This window comes from Calonectris borealis, chromosome 13 (genome assembly GCF_964195595.1).
Source record: "Calonectris borealis chromosome 13, bCalBor7.hap1.2, whole genome shotgun sequence".
Lineage (NCBI taxonomy): Eukaryota > Metazoa > Chordata > Aves > Procellariiformes > Procellariidae > Calonectris > Calonectris borealis.
Genome location: NC_134324.1, coordinates 11,007,299 through 11,029,455, shown reverse-complemented (window position 1 = coordinate 11,029,455; position 22,157 = coordinate 11,007,299). Strand labels below are relative to the sequence as shown.

The 22,157-nt window shown below is 55.4% G+C and overlaps 1 protein-coding gene across 2 annotated transcripts in view; it reads right to left on the bottom strand.

Moving 5' to 3' along the window:
* The window catches only part of DLG3 (discs large MAGUK scaffold protein 3), a 52,384-nt gene extending 30,750 nt beyond the window's left edge, over window positions 1–21,634 (bottom strand). For both annotated transcript variants that reach the window (XM_075162104.1, XM_075162105.1), the window contains exons 1-2: window positions 21,297–21,634; window positions 7,765–7,818 (exon numbers count right to left, since the gene is read on the bottom strand). In XM_075162104.1, coding sequence (XP_075018205.1) covers window positions 7,765–7,818; window positions 21,297–21,623 — 381 coding nt within the window. In that variant the 5' untranslated portion in view covers window positions 21,624–21,634. The remainder of the gene's footprint in view (window positions 1–7,764; window positions 7,819–21,296) is intronic.
* Between the last annotated feature and the right edge of the window lie 523 nt (window positions 21,635–22,157).

Here is a 22,157-nt window from a genome sequence, read left to right as displayed (position 1 = left end):
CTGTGCCGCTCCCAGGGGGATTTGCTTTTCCCCTCTGATAGCTGAACATTGAGAATCCAACCTAAAAGCTGCGCCATCACCGCTGAAAAAAACTTAAATGCAATCGTTCGAGCCTGCCCTGGAATTAAACTGCGCTGCTTTTCTTTCTGGGCATGAGCCAAAGCCCACTGACTTTAATGCACTTCAGTGCAAAGTCTTTATTCTCCTGGCTCATTTCTCCAGCCATGAAAAGGAACACAACCGAAGGCACAAAAAGAAATAACGCCTTTGTTACGCAGTATGTAATTAACCTTGGGAATTCACTGCTGCAGGAAGGAAAGAAAGGGGGTGGGTCCATTTAAAGGAAAAAAAAATTAATGTCTGTACATAATAACATAATAAACACCTTTAGCAGCTTATATCTTTTAAATCTTTTAGTAGCTTGACTGTGTTAATGGGGAATTCAGAATGATTTATTCTACCAAATTAGTTGGGTGCAAAGGAAATGAGGTGCGAGTGTGGAGCACAGTAAGAGAGGAAAACATTCTGATGCCCTTATGTAAAAAAATGGCGTAGCCTGTCTCAATGCTGTACACCATACTGATCCCCAAGCTTAAAAATCTCCCATACCCAGAGTGTCAAAGCACGGCTCTGGGAAATGTAATGGCTTGAAATAAAAGGGATGCAACTGTAGGCTCTAAAGTAAGAAATGGTAAATGTACAGGTCAAAAACTTCCATTTTCCCCATAAGCAACAATGCACAGGAAAATAAGGCAGCAGTTTCACTCCAAGTCATCAGGATCAGGCCATAAACAGCTGCCGAGGTCTAAAATTTTGCAAGATTTGCAAAGCAATTGACTGTTGGAATATCCAGAGCCATTACACTCAATACAACAGTTTTGGAAGGGACTGGACTCAACCTCACAATTTGAGTCACTCTGGGAAACAAGGGATGGGATGCAGGCAGGTCTGCATGGCATGGCAGAGGCAGCAGGATCCAGGCCTCAGCAGGCAAATGCCTCTCCCATCATGCAGCCCTGCCTCTGCCTGCAGCCCCTGGACAACATGTGGGGTTCCTCATGTGGATTTTACATCCACCATTAATTGATGGCTTGTAGATCATATGGAGCCACTTTCTGTATGCACTTCATAGCCCAAACCGGAGCTGCCGTGGCTTTGTTTGGACACAGGTCCCCTTATCCAGCGCCAGCACGCTGGTTGTGTTCTGCTTGCCCTGCGCTCCTCCCCAGGGGCCATTTCAGTGCTATGGGCGTGGTGGGGAGGTGCCTGTCTCCATTGCCCCCGGGCAGGGAAAGCACACCCCATCCTGTTCCCACCTCCCCATGTAATGCCTACAGAGCTGTCGGGGGTGTCGGGGGCTAATTAGCTGTCCCCGGGGTATCCCAATGCTAAGCACCGTCTGATTTCTCGTGGAAAAGAGTAAGGGTATTTTTTTCCAATAGCTCCCTACTATCTGCCCCCACGGAGGCACAGCCCCGCCATGCTCCAAAACCCCACAGTGCTAGGTCATTAGATGGAGGGAGCAGCAAACACGCTAAAGCCATCATCTGACACCATGGAAGGAAACTCAGCAAGGCAGCTGTGAGGCCCTACTTATAGGTAGGAAGAGGAAACAGGAGTTTTTCTAGGTGGGAATAATCAGGTGCCCAAGTGGAAGAGCAGTTCTGCATGCCAGGATCTGGGATGGGGCTGTGCCACCTGGGACACACGCACCCTAATCACCTGCCTGGTTCAGCCCTAGTGAGGCCAAAGCAATCCCACACCCTGTTGTGGGTATCGTGCTTCAAGAAGGATGAGGTTGGGGAGAGTCTGGAGCAGAGAGATGGGATGGGATGGGCTGAGAGGGTTGTCCCTCTTCGGATGTGCTCCGTGTCTGGTGCCTCTCAGTCATGGGAAGATTTCAGGGCATGGTTCGGGGTTGGGACATCCAGATGCTCCAATATTAGGATGCTCTGATCCTCCCAGCACATTGGGAAAGTCTTTGGTCAGCTCTTGAACAGGACTCCTCTGCAGAAAAGCACCAGGAATGGTGGGATTAACCCACAGCAGGATCTCTGACAGCCTCAGAGCGACAGGGACTTGTGGCCGGTGCCACCTCCTGCCACAGCACTGCCCTGGGCCGTGCTCCTGCAGGCAGGGGAGCATCACTTCCCTCGCCACAGGCTCTCCCTCTGCCATGGGCTGCCTTTCCCTCCTCGCATCCCACCGTACTGACTAATCCTGAGTGGGGCCAGCTCACTGGCCTGTGCCACCCTCACAGCCTCCCTCGCCTCAGCCTCCGGGCTCATCTCATCTCCACAGTTGGTAGCCTGGCGCGTGGGGCGCGGTGTCGCCTCTCCTGGCTTTCCAGCAACTCAGATTCCTGGCATCCTTCACTACTACACACATTGTCCTCTCTGCTTTGGCATTCAACACAGTTGCCACACAGCCAGCCATATGCACACCCACGGCCACAGAGGAACAGCACATACATACCTACAGGATGGGATGTGCAGAAAACTTTGACAATCTGTGAGCCGTGGAGAGAGCCAGCAGTGCGCAAGCCCCACCAAGCGATCGGCTGCTGCCGGCAAGTGCCTGGGGCGCAGAGACATCCCAGCATGCAACCCCATCAGGCACCCCACTGCCAGGCAGGTGAGTTTGGGGTATCCCTGCTCCCCAAATCTCGGGCTGCCAATGCTGAGTGGTGTTTTGCCTCGCTCCCTGAAAGCGAGCGGTGTCGGCGCTCACCCGGCGTGACACGTGCTGGGAGCAGACTGCTCTGGCTGGGCATGCCAGGGCCAGCCAGGCCTGACCATGAAGTTTTAGCTCCGATTATGTTTCTAAAATCCATGCAACAGAACGCCAGTTAATTGCATAAAGAAGCCAAATAGAGAACTTAATATATATCACGTAACCAAGGGAACGAGCCAACAAAGCAAACATTCCAGCGTCAGAAAATTGAATACCAGTCACACACTGATGGCAAAACCTCCCTGCGGCACCCACCGGAGCTGCCGTGACCTGGCTCTGCCGCAGGCTGTACCCCTTCTCTTTTGCTGGTGCCCTGCGCTCCTCCCCAGGGGCCATCTCAGTGCTATGGGCGTGGTGGGGAGGTGCCTGTCTCCATTGCCCCCGGGGCAGGGAACGCACACCCCATCCTGCTCCCACCTCCCCATGTAATGCCTACAGAGCTGACGGGGGTATCGGGGGCTAATTAGCTGTCCCCAGGGTATCCCAATGCTAAGCACCATCTGATTTCTCGTGGAAAAGAGTAAGGGTATTTTTTTCCAAGCCCTTCCCATGCAGCAAGCCCACCTGAGGGCTCAGGAAGAGGCCTCCTTCACTGGCCTTCGTGTTCCTTTCATGTTTTGAGCAGCAGGGAAATAGTTAGCGATGATGACATTTAAATCATCAACAGAAGGCTGCAGAGTTAACACTCATTTGATAAACAGAAGAGCACACACCTTCCAGAGCTACTGCAAGCTGTCTGCAGGCTCCACTGGCCAACACTGCACCAGCGCACATGGAACGCGCTTTGCAATTTGCTAGAAAGTCAGGATTTGTTTTGTTTTGTTTTGTTTTGTTTTTTAAATAAAAAAGAAGGCCAAATTTAGAAGACTAAGATGGGGTTCCTTAAACCCAATCCAAAAAGCCCACCAGGCTGCAAGAGGAAATAACCTGCATGAAGGATAATGCTGCCTACAGCCACTTTTGGAACAGGATCTGGCCCATAACCTATGGTTAGGACGCAATGGGGTTAAGCACTGGGACCTGGTGGTGGAGCAGCCGTGTACCAACATAATGAAGAGAGTCTGAAGGCTGGAGGATCAGCCCTCGGCGGTGCCAGCCAGACCTGGGGATGGAGCATGCCTGGTGATGCTCCATGCCTGCCCCAGCAAGGGGAAAGGAGAGCAGCCCCGTGCCAGGGCAGCGGCTGCGATGGGCACCTCCCCGCTGGCACTGGCACCGGCAGCGCTGGCGAGGGAGAGCTCTCCCTGCCTGCACATGGCAGGGGGCCCAGAGAAAATAGGTCAAGAGCTCCCTCCCTTCACCTCCCCGCATCCACGTGTCCTGCCGCAGCACCGAGACCTACTGACTCGCTTCCAGCTAACCCCTGGCCTCAACCCCCTTGCGTGCGTTGCCCACGGTGTTGGCCTTGTGCACAGAGTAAATAAACACTGTATTTCTGGTGGCCTTTTACCAGAGGGCCATGGGGACGAGCTTGCTGAGCTCGGGCAGAGGGAAGGGGTTTGAAGCCTGACAGCCCCAGCACACAGCTGGGAGGGCTCCGCAGCAGGATATGCCACCAGCAGAGCTTGAGACCAAAGAGTGAGGGTGGCAGTTTAATTTTGATTTTTTCTGTTTTTTCAGGCTTACAAGCAAGTTTTGCCCTGATCAAAGGCACTGGACCGTGGTGGCCATCTCTGCTGCCCCCCACCCTGCAGCGACTGCAGCTGGGGACCCTGGCAGCAGAGTCAGTGCTGCAGAAGGAGGTTGCCTCTCTGGTCACCAGTGGCAGAGCTTGCTGGCCGGGTGCTTGCTGGCTGGGATCAGGCCTGGGAAGCACTTGGCTTCCTCAGACCTGGCTTTTAGACATCGAGGGCGTCGTGGCACCTCACTGCTGGGCACTGGGGCACCAAAGGAGGGCTCCAAGGACCCAGGCTATGAAACCTTCAACACCTCAAGGGCTTTGGAGTGACCTTCCCTGCTCACTTTGGGACTTCCTGGCAGCAGTCGCCATGCACCATGGGCAGCAAGAAGTTGTTTCAGCTTCAGAGAGGCAGCTCTGAAATGCAGAGACCCCGTCTGCCATGGGAACTGGGCTTCTGATGCTCCGTCTCCCCACTATGCACCTGCTGGGCAAAATAGACCAAGGGGTGAAACTGTGAGCAATGACCTGGAGCTGGCACAGGTGATCCCCCCCAGCACCTGTCCTTACCCTTCAAGGGATGCTTTTAATACAGCAGGAATTTTATAAAGATTTATTTGGGTTTTTACAACCTGGGGGTGCTGGGCTCCGCACAAGCCGCCGGCAACAGAGCTGAGCCCTGGCCCCGGTGATGAGTGGGACCTAGTGCTGCAGCTCGTACCTTACGGTGCTGCTGGTGCCACATGCTCTTGGGGATGGAGGTGGGTGGACAGAGAGATTGAAATGTGGAGCAGACTTCTTGATAAACAGCCGGGGCCAAATTCAGCCCAACAGCTAGTCCAATGCAATCAATGGAGCTAGAACAGGAAGGAACTAGACTACATCCATCTGTTTATCATTAAGGAAAGCATTGAACAGTTAAGTAATTAAAGACTGGAAGATGTGACTTTAACCCTTCCAAATACATACTGTACCAACAGGCTTCAGCTTTTGGGTTTGTAAAAAAACATGCTTCCAGATTTGCCATTTTGGTGTGCTCTTCTGCAGCAAGCCCCTGGTGTGGCTCCTTTGCTGACCTGGGAAACTGCCGAACGGGAGGTTTTGGGGTGTGTTTTCCCTGGAGCCTGAGGAGCCCAGCACCCTGGAGAAGGAAAGGATGGAGCAGGGCTCGTTTCTGTGCTGGTATGACATGAAGTAGAAGGCAAGAGGGTTTCCAGGCTGGAGGCTGAGAGGAATCAAAGTGAGATGTCTCTCCTGTCCTGGGCACAGGCTCCTCCGGGCACCCCACAGGTGGCACATGCCTGGGCACAGGGCTGGTGGTCCCCACTCTGCCCAGCAGACAACAGCCACAACGTGCCCCTTCCTTTTGACCACCACAGGGCAGTTCCCCCCCGGGCATGTGTGTGGGGGTTGGATGGATGGGGTAGGTGACTGCCATCCCCAGGATGATGCTGGTGCCTGCCAGGGGTGCAGAGTGGCCGCCAAAACCCAGCCAAACCCACCCTAGGGGCTGCAGGAAGGGAGCTGCCATCCAGCACGGCAAGAAGGAGCTGCGGCCAAGATGCAGGGAGAAGGGTTGGATGGGGATATGGAGCTAACGAGGTGGAGGGAGAGGGGGCAGGAGGGATACAGAGTTAATGAGATGGAGTCGGGGGAGGCAGCCAGGAGGGCAGGAAAGTGGAGTGCACTGTGGTGGGAGGAGGCGGCCACTGGCCCCATGGGCGGGCTCCCTGTTGCTGGCTTCTGCAGGGCTCAGGAGCCTGCCTGTCCTTGGCCCTCGGGCTCACCTCTCGCTGCCCTTGGGCACACAGGCAGGGAGGAGAGACAGGCACAGCTGGACCCTGGCGAAGGATGTGGTGCTGGTGGCGGCAATGGCGAGCAGGCAATGTTCCTCCAAGGGAGGGAGGGTACGAAACAGACGTCAGAGCAGACTTTCCATCCAGGAATACCTCCCTGCCCTGCCCACGGCACACCCCTCACTCACCCCAGTTCAACCTTGTGGTGTGTCCTTCCCCTCCAGGAGACATCATCCTTTTTCCAAGTTCCCTGTAGAATGGCACCAGCCGGGTAAGCGCAGAGAGCAGGCTGCAACACAGCACTGCCCTGCAGCCGGGGTGCCCAGCACGCTGCAAGAAGCCTCCAACCCCACAAACACCCTGCTATGCCATGTGTTTGGAGAAAGAAACCTTTGGGGACAACAACTCTCTTCTGCCACATTCATACAAGGCTACTGGACCCAAGACCACCACACTGAGAGAGGCACCATTGCCTTCCTCCCCAATGCCAGATGGCTTCGGTTCAGCACCCGAGGCATAATTAAACCATACAGCCAGGGTTGCAAAGGTCACAGCTGGACTTCCCTTCCTTTTTGTAGCCCTGCCCAACGAGCCCAGCACAGCTCTGATGCACACTGACCCCACCACAGGCTGTGGGCTGAAATCTGCAGTTCTTTACAAGAAAGGTTCAACCACCAGCAGTCACCTGCAGCCCTCCACCGTGACTCCAAAGACAAACCAAACCCAGCTCTGAGTCCTGGTGTTTCTTCATTAATATGGAAGGTAGCTGAAATTTCCTGCATCAGAAGAAAACCAGGTGCAAAGCACCCAGTCCTGGCAAGCTGTCCACTGAGCTCTCTTTGGGGAAACAAATGGGAGCACCCCAAGAGCATGGAGCCAGTGCTGCAGAAATCCATGCTGGCCACCCTGCTCCCTCCATCCCCCTGGCAGGAATGATTCGCAAATGTTCTGGGAAGGGATGCAGCAGCGCGCAAACCCTCTCTGCAACAAAAAGGGGATGATAATCTTTACACTATGCCAAGAGTGCCAAATGCACTGTGGCTGCAAACACTCACAGTCATCAAGCACTGCTCAGCTGCTGGCAGCCTTCACTGGGAAAGGAGCAGCATCTGATGGGTCCTGCTGCCCTGAGGACCAGTGGGTGCAATGCCAGCGAGCGCCCAAAGAGCCCTGCCTTCCTCCTGAGGGGCTGGGGCTGCCAAAGGAGGCTGAGGCAGGGCTGGAAGGTAAGGGATGCAGAGCCTCGCAGCCACCCTGCATAGGAGGCTGAGGAAATGGCTGTGTGGTGTGGGTAACCCTGAACGCAGCCAGCCCAGGTCCCCCTGCTCCTCTGATGCCTGCTTACCCCACAGTGTGGCCCTTTGAGTGCCTCCTGCCTTGTACCCTCCCTGTGCTGGAGTCCCCAGCATCGCTTGCTGCTAGCCTTGGCTCTGCTCAGCATCACCCAGCCCCAGTGAGGTTTGGGGGTGGGATGTGCTGTGGGGACATGGAGCAGGTACCAGGCTCCTCTGCCACCTTGCTGGGGCCTCCTTGGGCTGGAGGAGCCTTTCCTGCACCACCAAGCAGGGAAAACGCACCGCTTGTTCAAAGGAAGTGAAACAAAACCACGAGACTTACAGAAAGCCCTTGTTCCAGCGAGTCTGTGTTCACGATAATGGGAGCAGGGTTGGCCTGTGAGGAGACAAAAGTGGTATGTCACCAAGCTGAGCGATGAAGCCAGCCCTTCGCGGTGTACTGCCTCTCCCCTGGCCATGCCACCACAGGCAGAAGAGAGCAATTCACAAAGGGCTCTGCTCTTGTCCCTCCTCCAGGTGCCCAACAGCCCTGGGACAGGAGCAGGGCCACAGCTGGGCATCGGTCCCCTCCTCAGGCTTGGTGTGTCCCCAACACCCCATAGCCTTGGCTGCTGGGAAGGAGACAGGGAAGACTCCCAGTCGCAGGCCAGAATCCCACCAGTACCAAAATTTACTTGAAATCCACATTACTGAGGATTAAGAAATAGGAGGGGTAGGGAAGGAAGTCCTTCTGAGGGAGGGATATATTGCCAGCAGACCAGCCCTGAGGCCTTCATGCACCTTCCAGCAGCTGATGCTGCCCCTCCTAAGCACAGGGCCACCATGCCCTGGGAGAGGTGGCAGCGTTTGGTCCCTCATCTTCGTTAGCCCTGGAGTAAATCCTCTGCTCGGCAGCCTCGGCATGCCACATGCATCCCCCCTCTCTTGCAGGGCTCCCCATAAAGCTCTCTCCGGGTCCCCCTCCTCCCGGGCTGCCCTCTGCCCATTAGCTCGTTGCACATCGTAGGAGAGACACGCACAGAGGGCAAGTGCAGGCAGGAGAAGGCAGGAACGAGGCCCTAAAGGGAGGGAGGCTCTCCCGGGAGGAGGGTACGGGGGAAGCTGCAGCGCCGGTGGCCGGAGGGTCGGGGGCGGACATGGCCCCCGAACACCGCCCGCGGGCTCCCGCCGCGCCGGAGCTGTCCAGCGCCGCAACCTCCTGAAGGCGCGGTGCCCCGCGGAGACCGCAACGCAGCCCCTTCCCCCTGGAGCAGCCCCTGCCGGCGCGGCTGCTGGGGCAAGCGAGCTGGGGAAGCGAGCATGAGGGAAAAGCAGCAAAAAGTGAGAAACTTAAAATTAATTACAAGGCTGACATTCCTTGCCGGCATGCAACAGCAAGTGGTGCAAAATCTGGAAGGTCAGGGGTGAGTCAGGATTCACATCATCATTCCAAGGCTCATGTGGAGAACAGCCAGAGCAAGACGGGGAACGGGGAAACACTAAGAGACATGAGCTACAAGGGGAGGTGAACTCTCTGCCTTAGGGCATCAGAAACTTCAGAGTCAGGGTCAGGAGCAAGCAACTCAAGCTGTGGGCTAATGCAACAATTACAGGAACCACTGTCTGTCCCGTAACGTGGGTGGTTGGCTTGCACAGCCCAATGACCTCTGTGAGTCTGTGATAATTTCCAAGAAGCAGGCAACCTCCTCATTGCCCTCCTCTGGGTTTATATGTCCCTGACAGAGACCAACCTCCTCACGTAACGCAGCATAGCAGTCCCCACCATCTCCTGCTTTAGTTGATCGTATTTCTGGACTTTTCACTCTCCTCATTTTGTAGGTGGGAGAGTTAGGGGTCAACCAGGTTATGGTTTAAATCTTGCCCTGAAAGGTTCTGCTTTCATATGGATGGAGCAGGAGATAGTTAATTTGATTTATTCAGATGCTTTCTGATCTTTCCTGCAGCTGTAACTATTGGTTACAAAACCATAGTTTATATGGCAATTTATTCTCTAGCTCAGGCAAATATGACCACTTCCAAGCACTCCTGCCAAACCCCTCCCACACACATAAGAGAATCGCAATTTTCAGGTCCAATGTCTTGGGATCTCCATGGCCCAGAAGCAATGTTAAGCTGGGAATATCCCCACTCTGGCAGTATACAGTCCTTGTATTTAATCCAGATAATTTGTGAGATAGCATATATTAAACCTGGCACTGGCTTTTATTAGTCCCCAGTGCAATTCTAGGAAGGGATTCCACATTTCAAGGCAAAAAAGAAGCACTTCTACTGCCAGCAATTAACAGACGATGGATATGTGAACCTTGATGTGCTAGAGGCCAGCTCTTATTAGATGAGTTTCCAGGAAGGATGCAGAAGAGGCAGCCTAAGTGAATGTAGTCTGTCACGTGCCCCATGATTTATGACATGACTTCAACCCCACAAATGATGCTTTGGATCCCTCCCAGGGAGAAGTGCTCTGTATGATAATGTTATAGAAGCTTTTGCAGGTCCAGCCTGAGTCCTCCACTGAGCCCCACTGCAGTCTCTTCATTGAATTACTAATAGCCCACAAATCACACATCACATTGGTTCACTCACACAGTGGTGAGCCCTAAGGACATATTTTGTCTAGCCTGCTCACTGCACACTGAGCATCCTTCGCAGCCATTCCACACTAGTGATTTTTACATCTCAAAATACTGCTAGGAGCACAATTTCCCACTCAGGCTCCAGATGGGACCCAGGAAATGCCGAATGTGAGTGGCTGCTTAAAACAAAGTTACACATGGTCAGGCGGAATTCAGACCAGGAAATCCCCGCTTGCCTCCTGGGGCCAGCTATTCTACTACAAGAAAGGTGTTTGGACATTAGCTCTGACTTCCACTTGCAAATATTCCAACATTTGTACCTTGCCTGTTCTACTGCAGAGTCAGACAAGACCTAAGACTCAGAAATAAGCAAAGGGCCTGAAAATGAAAAGCCTCTGCCTCTCTCCATCAGGCGAGCCCTCTGCTAGCCAGGGGAGGAGAGAGAACATCATCATTTTTTGCTGGGCAGCAGGAATGTGCTGGTGAATTAACCATGCCCTGAATTCTATAGGGAACGGTAAGTAATTTATGCCCTAAGGAGCAGGGGGTTCCTGCATGCAGGGAAGAGAGGGAACAGGGCTGTGCATTCAGGTCACATTCAATGGGGGCTGTCAGATCTCTTCCATCTAAACCGCTTCATCACACTATTATTATTTACCAAGCCCTGTTTGTGCTTGGGGGCTTTACAAATGGAAAGAGAAGAGGTCCAAGCCCTACTGTGCTCACCCCATGGCAGCAAGGATCACCAAAGTCCAGCGGAGCTGGAGGTGCCCCGAACTCCCTCCATCAGGCAGAGGCACAGGGAGCTGCACAGATCCTTGGGCTCAGGGGCTGGAGGCTGCGTGGAAGGTGGGACTCAAGGAGGACCTCGGGGAGCTAGCTGGGTCACTGCACAGATGCAGAAAGATTGATCTAGGTGCAAAGCCAGCGAGGCAGAGGACAGCTGTTGGGAAAATCTGGGCAGTAACAAGAGTCAAAGGGAATAGCGGTGAAGGGGGATAAGGTTTGAAGGTCAGGATTCAATAGCTCTCTGGTCTCATGGGGGCTGAGAGAAGCAGAGCCTTGCATTCATCTGTGTTGAGGCACCAGTGCTCGAGCACTACACAACAGTCCTGGTGGCAGCCACAGCCCAGGCGCTAATGGAGGGAGCTGCGACCAGCCCCATGCAGCCCCCAGCAAGGGGCTGGCTCCCTGCAGAGGCCCCGGGAGAGCCCAGAGCCCGTCTGGGGGCAGCTGCCTCCGTGGCTAAAGCCAGGAGGAGGCTGCGGGTCTGTATGCAGGGCAGGAGGGATGTCTCCTCCCTGACAGCCTGCAGCCCCCCTGGGCTGGAGCGCTTCCATTGCAGCATGCGCAGGGAGCAGCCAGACAGCCGGCAGCTCTCAGACACACCTCAGGCGCAGGATGCGGCCTTTCAGAAACACCTTTAGATATCACCTCCGGGCAGTCATCTGAGAGAGATCGCTGCTGTTTGGGCTGTATTTCTGATGGGTGACTTGCCTCAGCAGCCCAAGGGCACTAACACAGTCACCTTGGGGGCAGCCAAACCCCAAACATATCAGTCTTCACCTCCATTTCTATTGCTGTCATCTGCTGGGGCAAAGGTAGGAATTGCAAAACATGATGATTTTCCAAAACTTCCAAACAAAAGAAAAGCTGCAATTAAATGCAAATGGAGGAGGTTCGTTAGCTTGCTTCCGAGGGCCGAGCCTTGCCCCGTGGCATTTCCCCAAGGACTGCTCTCAGGCCTGGCATACCGGAGCCAAGCCGGGAGACTCTGAAGAAAGTTCAAGGTATTCTCTCTAGAGCTGAAATACCGAAGCTTTGCAACAGTTTCACATCCTCCACAGAGCCAGCACGGGGGTCAGCCCACAGAGGTCAGGAATTACATACTTCCTCCAGACAAAATAAATGCACTGCAGATGCAGTGCCAGGCCAATGGCAACTGGCTTGTGCCCACATATAAACCCATTTCCATCTTAACCAGCAACAGGACTCAAATAGGAGCCTCCAGAGCTGACAAATACCAAGCCTAATGCACAAAGCTGGTCTCTGCAGGAGGCTGGTGTGCCCCATGTGTCACACACCGAGGGATGTGAGGGACAGGGTGACTATTTGTGACACTGGGCTAGTGCATGAGAAGCAAAGTACTAACTTAACTTCTTTATTTCTGCAACTTTCCCGATTGGATCAGAGTGATCATCTCCCTTTTAATATCCTTTGCTTCATACCATCTGAGGTATAATAATAACACTCAAAAGGAGATGGCTCTGGAGGTAAGTGAAATTCAGTCTTTACATCCTTTTAAAGGCTCTCAGGGGCAGAGGCCATGTGGGGAGATGCCCAACAGAAGCATCTAAACAGGGTGGACACACTGGGCTGCTTGTAGCCCAGCTCCATCTGCTTTGATTTTTTTTTTTAAAGGGTGTTAAATCATGGAGAAAGCTGTGCATTTACAGCTACGAAAGCACCTGCTCTGTGGCAGGACCCCACAGTGCCAGGCGCTATCTGTGAACACGCAGGTACCGGCTCGGGGACACCGAGGAGCAGTGCGATGCTGCCGTGGCAGCGGGGTCGGCTACGGGATGCCCGGCCACTGACAGGCTCCCGCTGCTGGGGGGAGCGGGTTCACACCAAACTAATGAATTAATTTCACAGGACCGAGCCCAGGTCCTGCTGGCACAGCACACACGGCAAGCCCGCGCTCACCGCCACTCACTCTGATAAGCACCGACACACTCATCTGCTTGGCGCCAGACTTCCCTGCCCTTCGCACAGACGCTGGTTTTCCCAATGCCAGGGCTGCCTCCTGCACCAATCCAGAGCCCAACTTGTAGCTGCAAAAAACATCACCTCCCAAAGCACCTGAGATGACACAGCTCCTCCACAGCAACCTGTGGGCACTTCTGAGGTCGAGGCAGGACAGAAACCCGCTCCTGAGGCTCCCTGTGCCCAAGGCGAGGGAGGGGATGAGCCCCAGCTCTGCCCCTGCCAGAGGGCAGGTGCGTGGAGCAGAGAGGTGCTGGCACCGTCCCTCCAGGCTGCTCCAAGCCCCCCCAATGCCTGCACAGCTACAGACCCCCTTGGCTTTCACCTGGCAGTGCCCAGGGAAGCCACCTCACAGACCTCCTGTTAAAAAATGATGCATGGCACATCCCTTCCCAGACCGAAGCCTGGCTCCCGGATGGCCTACAAGATGTAAGGCTTTTCCTACATCTCAATACCAAATCCATGCTTTGGCTTTCCTATCCCTTCCCTTCTCAAGGGGAGAGGTACCATTCTGCTGCCAGAGGCTGGTCCCCTTCTCACAGCTCCCTGTGCTCACCTCTTTTTGCCTTCATGGGCTCTTTACATGGTGGCCAGAGCCCTGAGGGAGAACTGCATCCCTCTGGGCTCCCACGGGCTGGGATGGGGAAAGGGAGCAAAAGAAAAAGAAGGCTGGAAATTTTGGAGGCTGAAGAATTTCATGACCAGAGATAAGTCTCCCTTCCCTTTAACTGGGCTGGACAAAATAACTCTCTTTGCATTTTCTCTCACGCACTGCAAGAGCGACCTGTTGGCTGACACCATTTGTGCAGGGGGAGGCACACACCACCCGACAGTGGTGCATGAAGGGGAGCGACAGGCTGAGCCTGACCGCATGCCCTCCTTCTGCACAGCTTGAAATGTGGCATAAACGACATCGGCCCTGGCATCATTTCCTACTATGGAGCTTGCAGGTGCCTAGACCCCCTGTGTCAGCCCCAGCTAACCAGGCACTGGCTGCTGCCCATGCCCCCATGCCTGGCTCCCAGCCAGCGTGGTGGCCCATGGGACAAGAGCAGCCCTCCTCTCCAGGCTGCCCCTGGGAGACACCAGAGCTGTGCCGTTTCGGCGGTGTGAGCAGGCTCTGAGGCCGTGGTGGCAGAGCCCCCGTCCCGCGGCTGCACCTCGGCACCAGCTCAAAGCACTGCAGCCATCCGGAAACGGGGAACGCAAGACTTGAAAGGTCCCTGGTCACAAGGATCTTTGGCAAAGTGTAATGCGAACACAAGCAGCTACTGAGGGTTTAATCTTTGTTTTGGTGCCTTTTTTTTTTAAAGAGTAAGCTTAAATAGGGACTGGAAAAAGCCTTCACTCAGCGGGGAAGGAAGAAAGCTCCTCCAAACAGAAGCTCTGTGGAGTCTAAGTTTCCATTCAGAAACCATTAAGGCCAGCGTGTTTATACTTCAAAGTTAGACATCCTGTTCCAGGCTCAGCCCGCTAAAATAAGTGACCCAATTTGCAGAGGTGCTGGGCTCCAGTAGCTTCCCTCTGACCTGGTGGTACCAAATAAAATTGACTCAGTTCCTTTTTTCACAGGAAGAGTTATTATAACCTGAAAGACTCACATGCTTTTTTTCCCCCTCTCAGACAAATACATATGTACAGGGAAAAAAAAAGAGTGAATAAGGAATGGTGTTAAAATAAAGATTTCTTTGGTCCCTGGGATTCAAATATCCTGTTTTCTTCTCTTCAGTAAGTTCCAGTGCACACCTAGTAGGTTACAAAGTGTTAAGAAAGATGTTTCTATGGGACAAAAGCAAACGAAGATCCATCAACAGAGCCTCAAACTAAATCCCAGTTAATATGAAGGTGACAAGAGGGTATTTAGGGCCTGGTCCAGGGTGCTCCGAAGCACCACATGTCCCCAAAAATAATTACACCCTCTGAGCAGTCCTTTGGCTAGTGCCATCCAAGTGAGCTTCTGCAGACTAAACTGTGAACTTCATTTCAAATTCAGGTATTCTGAACTTGTTAAATGCTGTATTAAAAGTTTTTATCTCCAAGTCCCTGATATATGTTCATTGCACATTGTTGGATTTGCAACGAGGGCCCTTGAGGGATCCCTGTATCATCCCATCTTTGCATGTGTTAAAACCAGCTGCGAGCATTAGCACAGCCCATTGCACCCGCAGCACTGGCATGACCTTGCAGCAAGGGTTACGCCCGTTCCTGAATCACAGCTACGATGCTGAGCCAGAGATGCACCATCCCTCCCGCCAATGCGTGGGGTTGGGGATGGCAGGCAGAGCCCCCACATCCCAACCACACCAGGCTCCTCACGGCCCAGCGCAGACCAGTGCTGGACCTGCTCTCCCCCAGGACCCAGAGACCACGGTCTCCTCAGAGAGCATCCGGCATGTGGCTGTGCGTCGCGGGCGCCCAGCAAATAGCCATGGCTGTGGCTGATTATGGCCTGATTAGTCTTAATGACTTCCTCTCTCTAAATGAGCATCCGCAGCTAAGGAAGGAGCAGAAGCTCCTCTCCTCCCATCAAGGCATACGACGCACCGAGAGGCTTACCCAAACGAGGCAACTCTCCAGGGATGGCAATGGCTTCTGCTTCACTTCCACTTCCCACCTACCTCCACACCCAGGGTACCCAGACAGGACCTCTGGTACGGCCGTCCCCTGGGTTTCCCTCATGCAACCCCCCACGGGACCCTCCTCCCTCGAGCACACCCTGAGGACAGCTGGCAGAGCCCCACTGAATCCGCAGCACCAGTCAGGACTGGGCTCAGGCAGGTCCCAGCCATGTACCACCCAAAACCATGGGGGAAGAGCCAGGTGGAAAGCGCAGCCACGGAGACATGGGGCGCATCCCTCCAGCAGGGGCAAGAGCAGGTGCTGCCATGGTGGAGGCTGAAGGTCTTCCACCGCCAGGTTCTTCACGAGGAGCCACCTCCTCCACATTGGCTACATCCCTGCTGAAACCTGCCCGTGTTTGGCCCTGGCTGCCTCACCAATGCGCTCTCCTCCTCCTCCTCCGGCAATGTGGCAGGGTCACATCCTCCCATTTTCCACAAGTACTTTCCTCTTCTTCCACATGTTACGCTGATGGGGTCTCTCCCACCTATGTGGCTTCAGATGCTGCCTTTACAGCAGCAGCTACATCTCTACTACAGCCAGTGTAGACACCAGCTCCAGCACCTCTCCCAGGGTCCCACTGGCAGCTCGACACCCCAAAACCAGCAGCAGGATGCAGCTCTGGAGCTGCGGTCTGTGCATCTGGGCTGGCTGGCAGGCAGCAGCTGGTAATCCGGCTGGAGAGGAGCTAAGCTCAGTCCTTCAACTCCCCTCACTAGTTCCAACATTATCCCTTACTATATTAATGTGTCAGAAGGGTCAGCAAGCACAAGTGCATGGCCCCTGTCCGAGGGATTCACGCACTCAAGGGAAGGGGGAAAAGTCTCACAGGTGAATAAAGAAACTAAGGAGACAAATGTCGCCAGTTGTCCACTCCTAAATGAACTCAATATGTTTTGGGAAGGAGCACTAAGAACATCTGACCCTCCTCAGCCTGGTCCAGGGGATGGGTGACAGCAGGATATGGGATGCTCCATGGTGGGCGAGGAGAAGTGGCTCAGCCAGCATCTGGGTGTTAAGGCATAAGTTTCCCCAGGAGACACACAGGGAGGGGGAATGACTTTATAAAGCATTAACTGGGCCTTGGTTCCAGTTGAGCGTCAGGAAAGGAAGGTCAAGACCATCAGAAATAGCTGCCTCCCAGGCCTGCGGGGCAAGGGGCCGAGGGCGGGTGCGAGGCTCGGTTTGGGGGAAGGAGAGCAGCTCAGTGCCTGGTTATAGCAACTCAGCTGGGTGATGACAGCAGGATCACCAGACGGAGATGCCCAAGAAACAAGCTGAGAGGTGAAATCAGATGGAGGGAGATATATTAGGAACAGACACGCAGATTTACACATCATGAGTGAGGAGGTGACAAACAGGTCTGTGGGATGGAATCAAACTCTCACAATGAGGGAGTGGAGTGTGATGAGAAGTGGTGGAGAGGAAAGACCCTTCCGGGACTCCGGCTGGTGGGAGGACACGCTGGAAGAGATGCTGGAGGTGGAGGGAGGGCAGGGAGACCACCAGCGACCGCAGAGCGGGAGCCAAGCAGATGGACAGGGTCAGGAACAGACAAGCACTGCGTTCAGCGATGGAGCCAGACTCAAAGGACAAGTTTCACTACAGTTGTATCTACATTTAGGTTGCCAAAAATACCTTTCACAGATTGGCTGTCTTTAATTAAAAGGATGTCTCCTGTGCTCCTGGCATGATGCAGAGCTTGTCCTGCCACGTGGGGCTCTGCATGGATGCTCTGTGGGGGAGCTTTCCCACGGGGCAGCTCCTCTCTGCCCGTGTCCTCCCACGCCCTGCCAGCGGTGGGCAGGTCTGGCAGCAGCACTTCCCCCAAATGCCCCTCCATGGTGCAGGCACAGAGCAAAGGAGGAAAACTTCACTCCTTTCCTGTTTTGGCTTCTCTCCTTCCCTCCAAATGCGGAGAATGCCTTCCTCCTCTCTCCTCCTCCACCTTCCAGTGCAAAGATTTAGCTAATTTCTTCTATGAATAGCACAGGAGTAGCCATAGCAACATCACCCTGCCAACCTCACCACCTCCACTGCCTCCGTGTCCCCGGCACCCCGTTCCTCTCACCCTCCCTCGCACCTCCCCAGGGAACATCTGGGGCTTCAGTCATTTCCCACGAAGCAACCTGTGTTTGGATTCCCGCCTGCCCCCTCGGTGCTCTCCCTCCTTCCTTCCAGCCATGACTGCCCATCGCTCAGAAATCCAGCTCAGACCCCAACAGCCTCCTCAAGGCTCTTTCCTTGCCCCATCACCTATGCCCCAAGAGGCAGGAGCCCCAAATCCAGCAGCATCCGAAGGCTCGGTGAAGGCTGGTGCTTCCACCAAGATATGCTGCCCTGTGCCCACTTGCTCCAGGTAATTCCCCAGTGCACGGGAGGAACTATAACAAGCAATGCTTGTGCGTGGAAAAACATCACCTTTGGTGAAACACTAACTGCCAAAGACAGGCAGGGAGGACCTGTCCCCCTCCTTCACCTTCCTGGCCATGAAACGCCTCTGCCGGGGGGGGCCACGCAAGCCTGGTGAGCCCTGGGCCCTTGCAGGCAGTCAGGGACTCATTGCAATGCTGCTCTAACCCCCCTCTGCATCCTCCTGACCCCCTAAGAGGGAGAAAGGGGCTGCAGGAAGGGGAGGCAGCAGGACATCGCAAGCAGGGCCAGCAAACCTTCCCAACCACGTGCTAGGGAACTGCACTGCCCCGGATCCCTTTGCCAGCCATGAGAGGAGATGCCCATGCCCCATCCACCCCAAATTCACATGAAAAGGCTGGTGAGACCCTTGGGAGCCTCATGGGGGGCCCCACTCTGGCCACCTGGGACCATGCCCAGCACCAGGGACCTCGGGGCAAACTAAGCCACAGGGCTGGACCTTCCCTGTGGGAAGGAAAGGTGCCGGCTGCTGCCGTACCCTCAGTGCAGGGACCAGCGCTGGAGAAGGGGCCTGGGCACAGCCAGGCAGCTCAGCGTTCCTCTGCTGAGAGCCCGTGGGTGTCACTGTGCAAGGCAGAGGAGGGGTTTGAACGCTCTGCTCCTCTAGTGCTGCGCATCAGGGATGCTTCCTTGGATCGCGCTGCCATTCCTCCCCCAAAGCCGTGAGTCCTCCTCTCACCCCAGTCTGGCAGGGGAGGACTCAAGTCCCCTATCAGCAAGTGACGGGGGACCAGGAGGGTGCAGGGCCAGCCGGAGGGACAGCAATAGGAACAATGGAGGACAGCACTGAGGAGCAAGCACAGGGAGCGGGGACTAATGAACAGGGAACATGGATAGATAAGGGAGAAGAAATGAAAGAGATCTCAGAGGGGAGAAGAAAAGCAAAGCAAAAAGCAATGAGAAACCCAGAGCTCAGAGATTTCCTTCCTCCCTACGGTCAGGATTAGGGGTTCTCAGTTACTGGCATTGCTTGAGATAGCTAATTTGTGTCCTAGAGAAGGGAAGAGGCAGGAGGAGAGAACCGACAGGGCACAGGAGGTGGGAGGAAGTGCGGGTTGATGTTGGGACCATGCCGTGTGTTGGGCAGCACGTGTGGGCACGTCTCACATGCTGCGGAGCTGCGCACAGGGTCTACGAGTACGCATGATGTCAGAGAACATACAGTACCATATGCAATCGTGAGCACGTTTGCGATGTCAGAGCATCCGCGCACGTGGCCGCAACAGCGCACACAGGCAGAGCACACTCTCTTCTGCTTGCATGAAGAAGCAAGGGGAGAAAAAAAGGCTTAAATGAGAGGTGGTGAAGCTCCCCGGGAGGTGAAGAGATCTCTGCTTTCCCGGGGAAGCCTCCTGGCATGCACACCCTTTCCCATGTCTGCTGCTGGAAGTGCTTCCAGGGACAGGGAACTCATTTAAAGGGGCAGCCTTGAAAAATGGCAGCCCTGCCTTTAGCAGAGGCTCTCAAAGACATGGAGGCTGCTGCCTCCTCAGCTCCTGCAAAGGAGACCAGCTTCGCATCCGCAGCATCCAGCCAAATCTACCCAGAGTCCAACATCTCCCGGCCTCCCAGAGCCAAACCCATCTGCCTGGGCACAAGCCATACCCAGCTGTTTCCATTTTACCACTTTTTGTCCCTCTGCCCACCACTGGACTGGGAAGAACATGGATTCCTGATGGCTCAGGCACTTTCCACACTCGGATCAGAAAAGGAGCATTGCTGAGGTATTTGCTGCAAAGCTTTACTCATTGCATACATTTGCTACACACCAGGGAGCAATCCTGCCTGCTCTGATACAGGCAGTGCACATACCACACACGTCATATTCTACATGCAGACCCCGCTATGCTCACGTAGCCTCACACACTGGCATCCTCTGTCGCTTGCAATGCCACAAGGAGCTTTTGATTTTTTTTTTTTCATCTTCAGAAAGGCTAAGGCCGAGCAGAGATTCCCAACGTGGACTTTCAGAGCAGCCCAAGCCCCAGGGCTCCATAGCAGCACCACAAAGAGACAATGATTTCTCTTCCACCATTGCAAAAACATGAAAGGCTCCCCTGCCCAGCCTGCCACAGCAGCAATGCAGCTGGCATCGCTTCCTTTCCAGCGTACTTGCAATCGTCTTACCAGGAACCCTGGGCCAGACCTTTCATGCAAGCAGGAGTGGAAAGGAGGGAACAGACATGCTTCAATTCCCTGCTCCCACCCAGCTCCCCGAGCTTGCTGCTCTGGATGGAGGGAAGGAAAGAGAGAGCAAAGGAAAGATGGAAGAATGCTTGCCAGGAATCAGCAGATGAGAGAGCCGAGGCTGATTTTGATGTGAAGAGCGGCAGAGAAAGAGACAGAAAGCAGGACCAGGCTGATAGGAAAGTGGCTGGGTTTTTGGGTGCTTTCTGTAGACATCATCAGAGCGTATCAGCTTTGAATCTAATTATTTCAACCAGAGCTACAGACTGAGACAGTAATGAGGAAAAAACAGGGGAAGGGAAAAAGAGGGTTGTATTTTCCGAGGGGAAAGGAGGAGAGAATTCCCATTGATTCCCGTGTGTTTGCCTGCTACAGTGCCTTGAAATAATTAGAAGGATCAATAAGAAATCATGTGAGGCTTGAAGATAATGAATGAAAGAGGCAGAAGAAGCAAATTGAAATGCCTTTCTCTAAAGCAGGGTAAATTGTTTTTCAGGCAGGGTCTAGCCTCCATTTTAATGCTTTCCAAACAGCTCCAACCATTTTCTAAGCTAGCTTGTGGGTTCAAAACAAGACTGGTCTCTCCATTTAGGGGAGAAAGAGAGAGACTGCCTGAGAATGGGTCCTGGAGGAGAACACTAATAAAATGAATGTGTGTGGGAAGAAATGGAGGCAGTGAAATGGGGCAGAATGCACAGCGACCAGAGCAGGGTTACGTAATAATCTCGGGGAGCAGGGACGTAGCAGCAGAGTGAGGAAACCACAACTCAAGGAAGAGCAGGTGCCAGTTTGGGAGCACTGGCAAGCAGCACCGCAAGCCCACGAGGCTGCCCAATGGGCAGCATGCCCCACGCCTGCTAAACACAGTATGATGGGATGCCCTCGACACTGCCAGGGCTTCAGGCAATGGCATCGTAAGCGGCGAGGACCTCGGGTCGGGTGTCCGAAAAACATCACGCCCGACGCCCGCTTTGTGCCGAGCAAGACCCAGCTGGCCCAGCTTGGCCCCGGGGAGGCTGCTCCAATGCAGAGCTCCTACGCTGGGCAGGACCGCGGTGGCCAGCCCGAGCAATGACAATGCCAACATGAGCGACGCCGGCGTCCAGCCCGAGTGACAATGATGGTCAACCGCAACAACGCCAGCATCCACCCTGACTGCCCGCGATGCCCCGGGATGACGCTGCACCCTGCCGCTCTCCCCGGGTTACCCCCCATCAGCCACCCGCCCTGTCCCATCCCATCCCGCACCGGGGAGCCGCTGCCCGGGGCTGGCCCGTACCTGCTCGTACCAGTCGCGGCTCGAACACGTGCACTCAGGCCACCAGCCCGGGCCGCTCCCGTTCACCTTGGGCGCACTCTTCGCCGGCGGCGGCGGCGGCGGCTTCAGCGCGGCGGGGTCGCGGGTGGGGGGCCCCAGCTTGGCCTTGCCGCGGGCGGCGGGCGCGGCCCCCCCGGGCGCGGGCAGGGTCTGCGAGCCGTACCCGCCGTAGCCGTACTGCTCGTGCTGCCACTCGCCGTAGGAGGGGGGCTCCATGCGCCGCAGGGCCGCCATCCGCGTCACCTCGTAGCACTCAGGGCACTTGCAGCAGTGGTGGTGCTTGTGCATCGCTGCCCTCACACCATAGAGCCGGCAGGGAGGGAGGGAGGGAAGAAGGGAGGGAGGCGGCGCTGAGGGAAGGAAAGAGGGAAGGAGGGAGGGATGCTCGGGGGGCGGCCGCGGCCCCCGCCCCGCGCAAGGCGCGCCTACCGCCTCCTCGCCCGCTGGGCGCCCCCAGCCCCGCGGGCGAGAGCGGGCGGAGGAGGAGAAGGAAGGGGAGGAGGGTTACAGCGCGGTGATCTCCGCGGGGGCGCGCCGCGGCATCGCCCGCAGCGCCACTCAGTCCTGGGGCCGCTCACGGCGCGGGGCGCGGGGCAGCGGCTCCGCCCCGCTCCGCTGCATGGGGCAGCTCAGCCTGGTCCGGCTCGGCTAGGCTCAGCTTAGCTCGGTCCGGCTTGGCTCGGCTCGGCTCGGCTCAGCCCGGTCCGGCGCGGCGCGGCTCGGGAGCGCGGAGCGCGGCACCTGCGGCGGCGCGAGGCATCCCCCGCCTCCCCCCCCGACGGCCAATCCGCGCCGGCGGAGCCTCCGCGCCCCGCCCCGCCC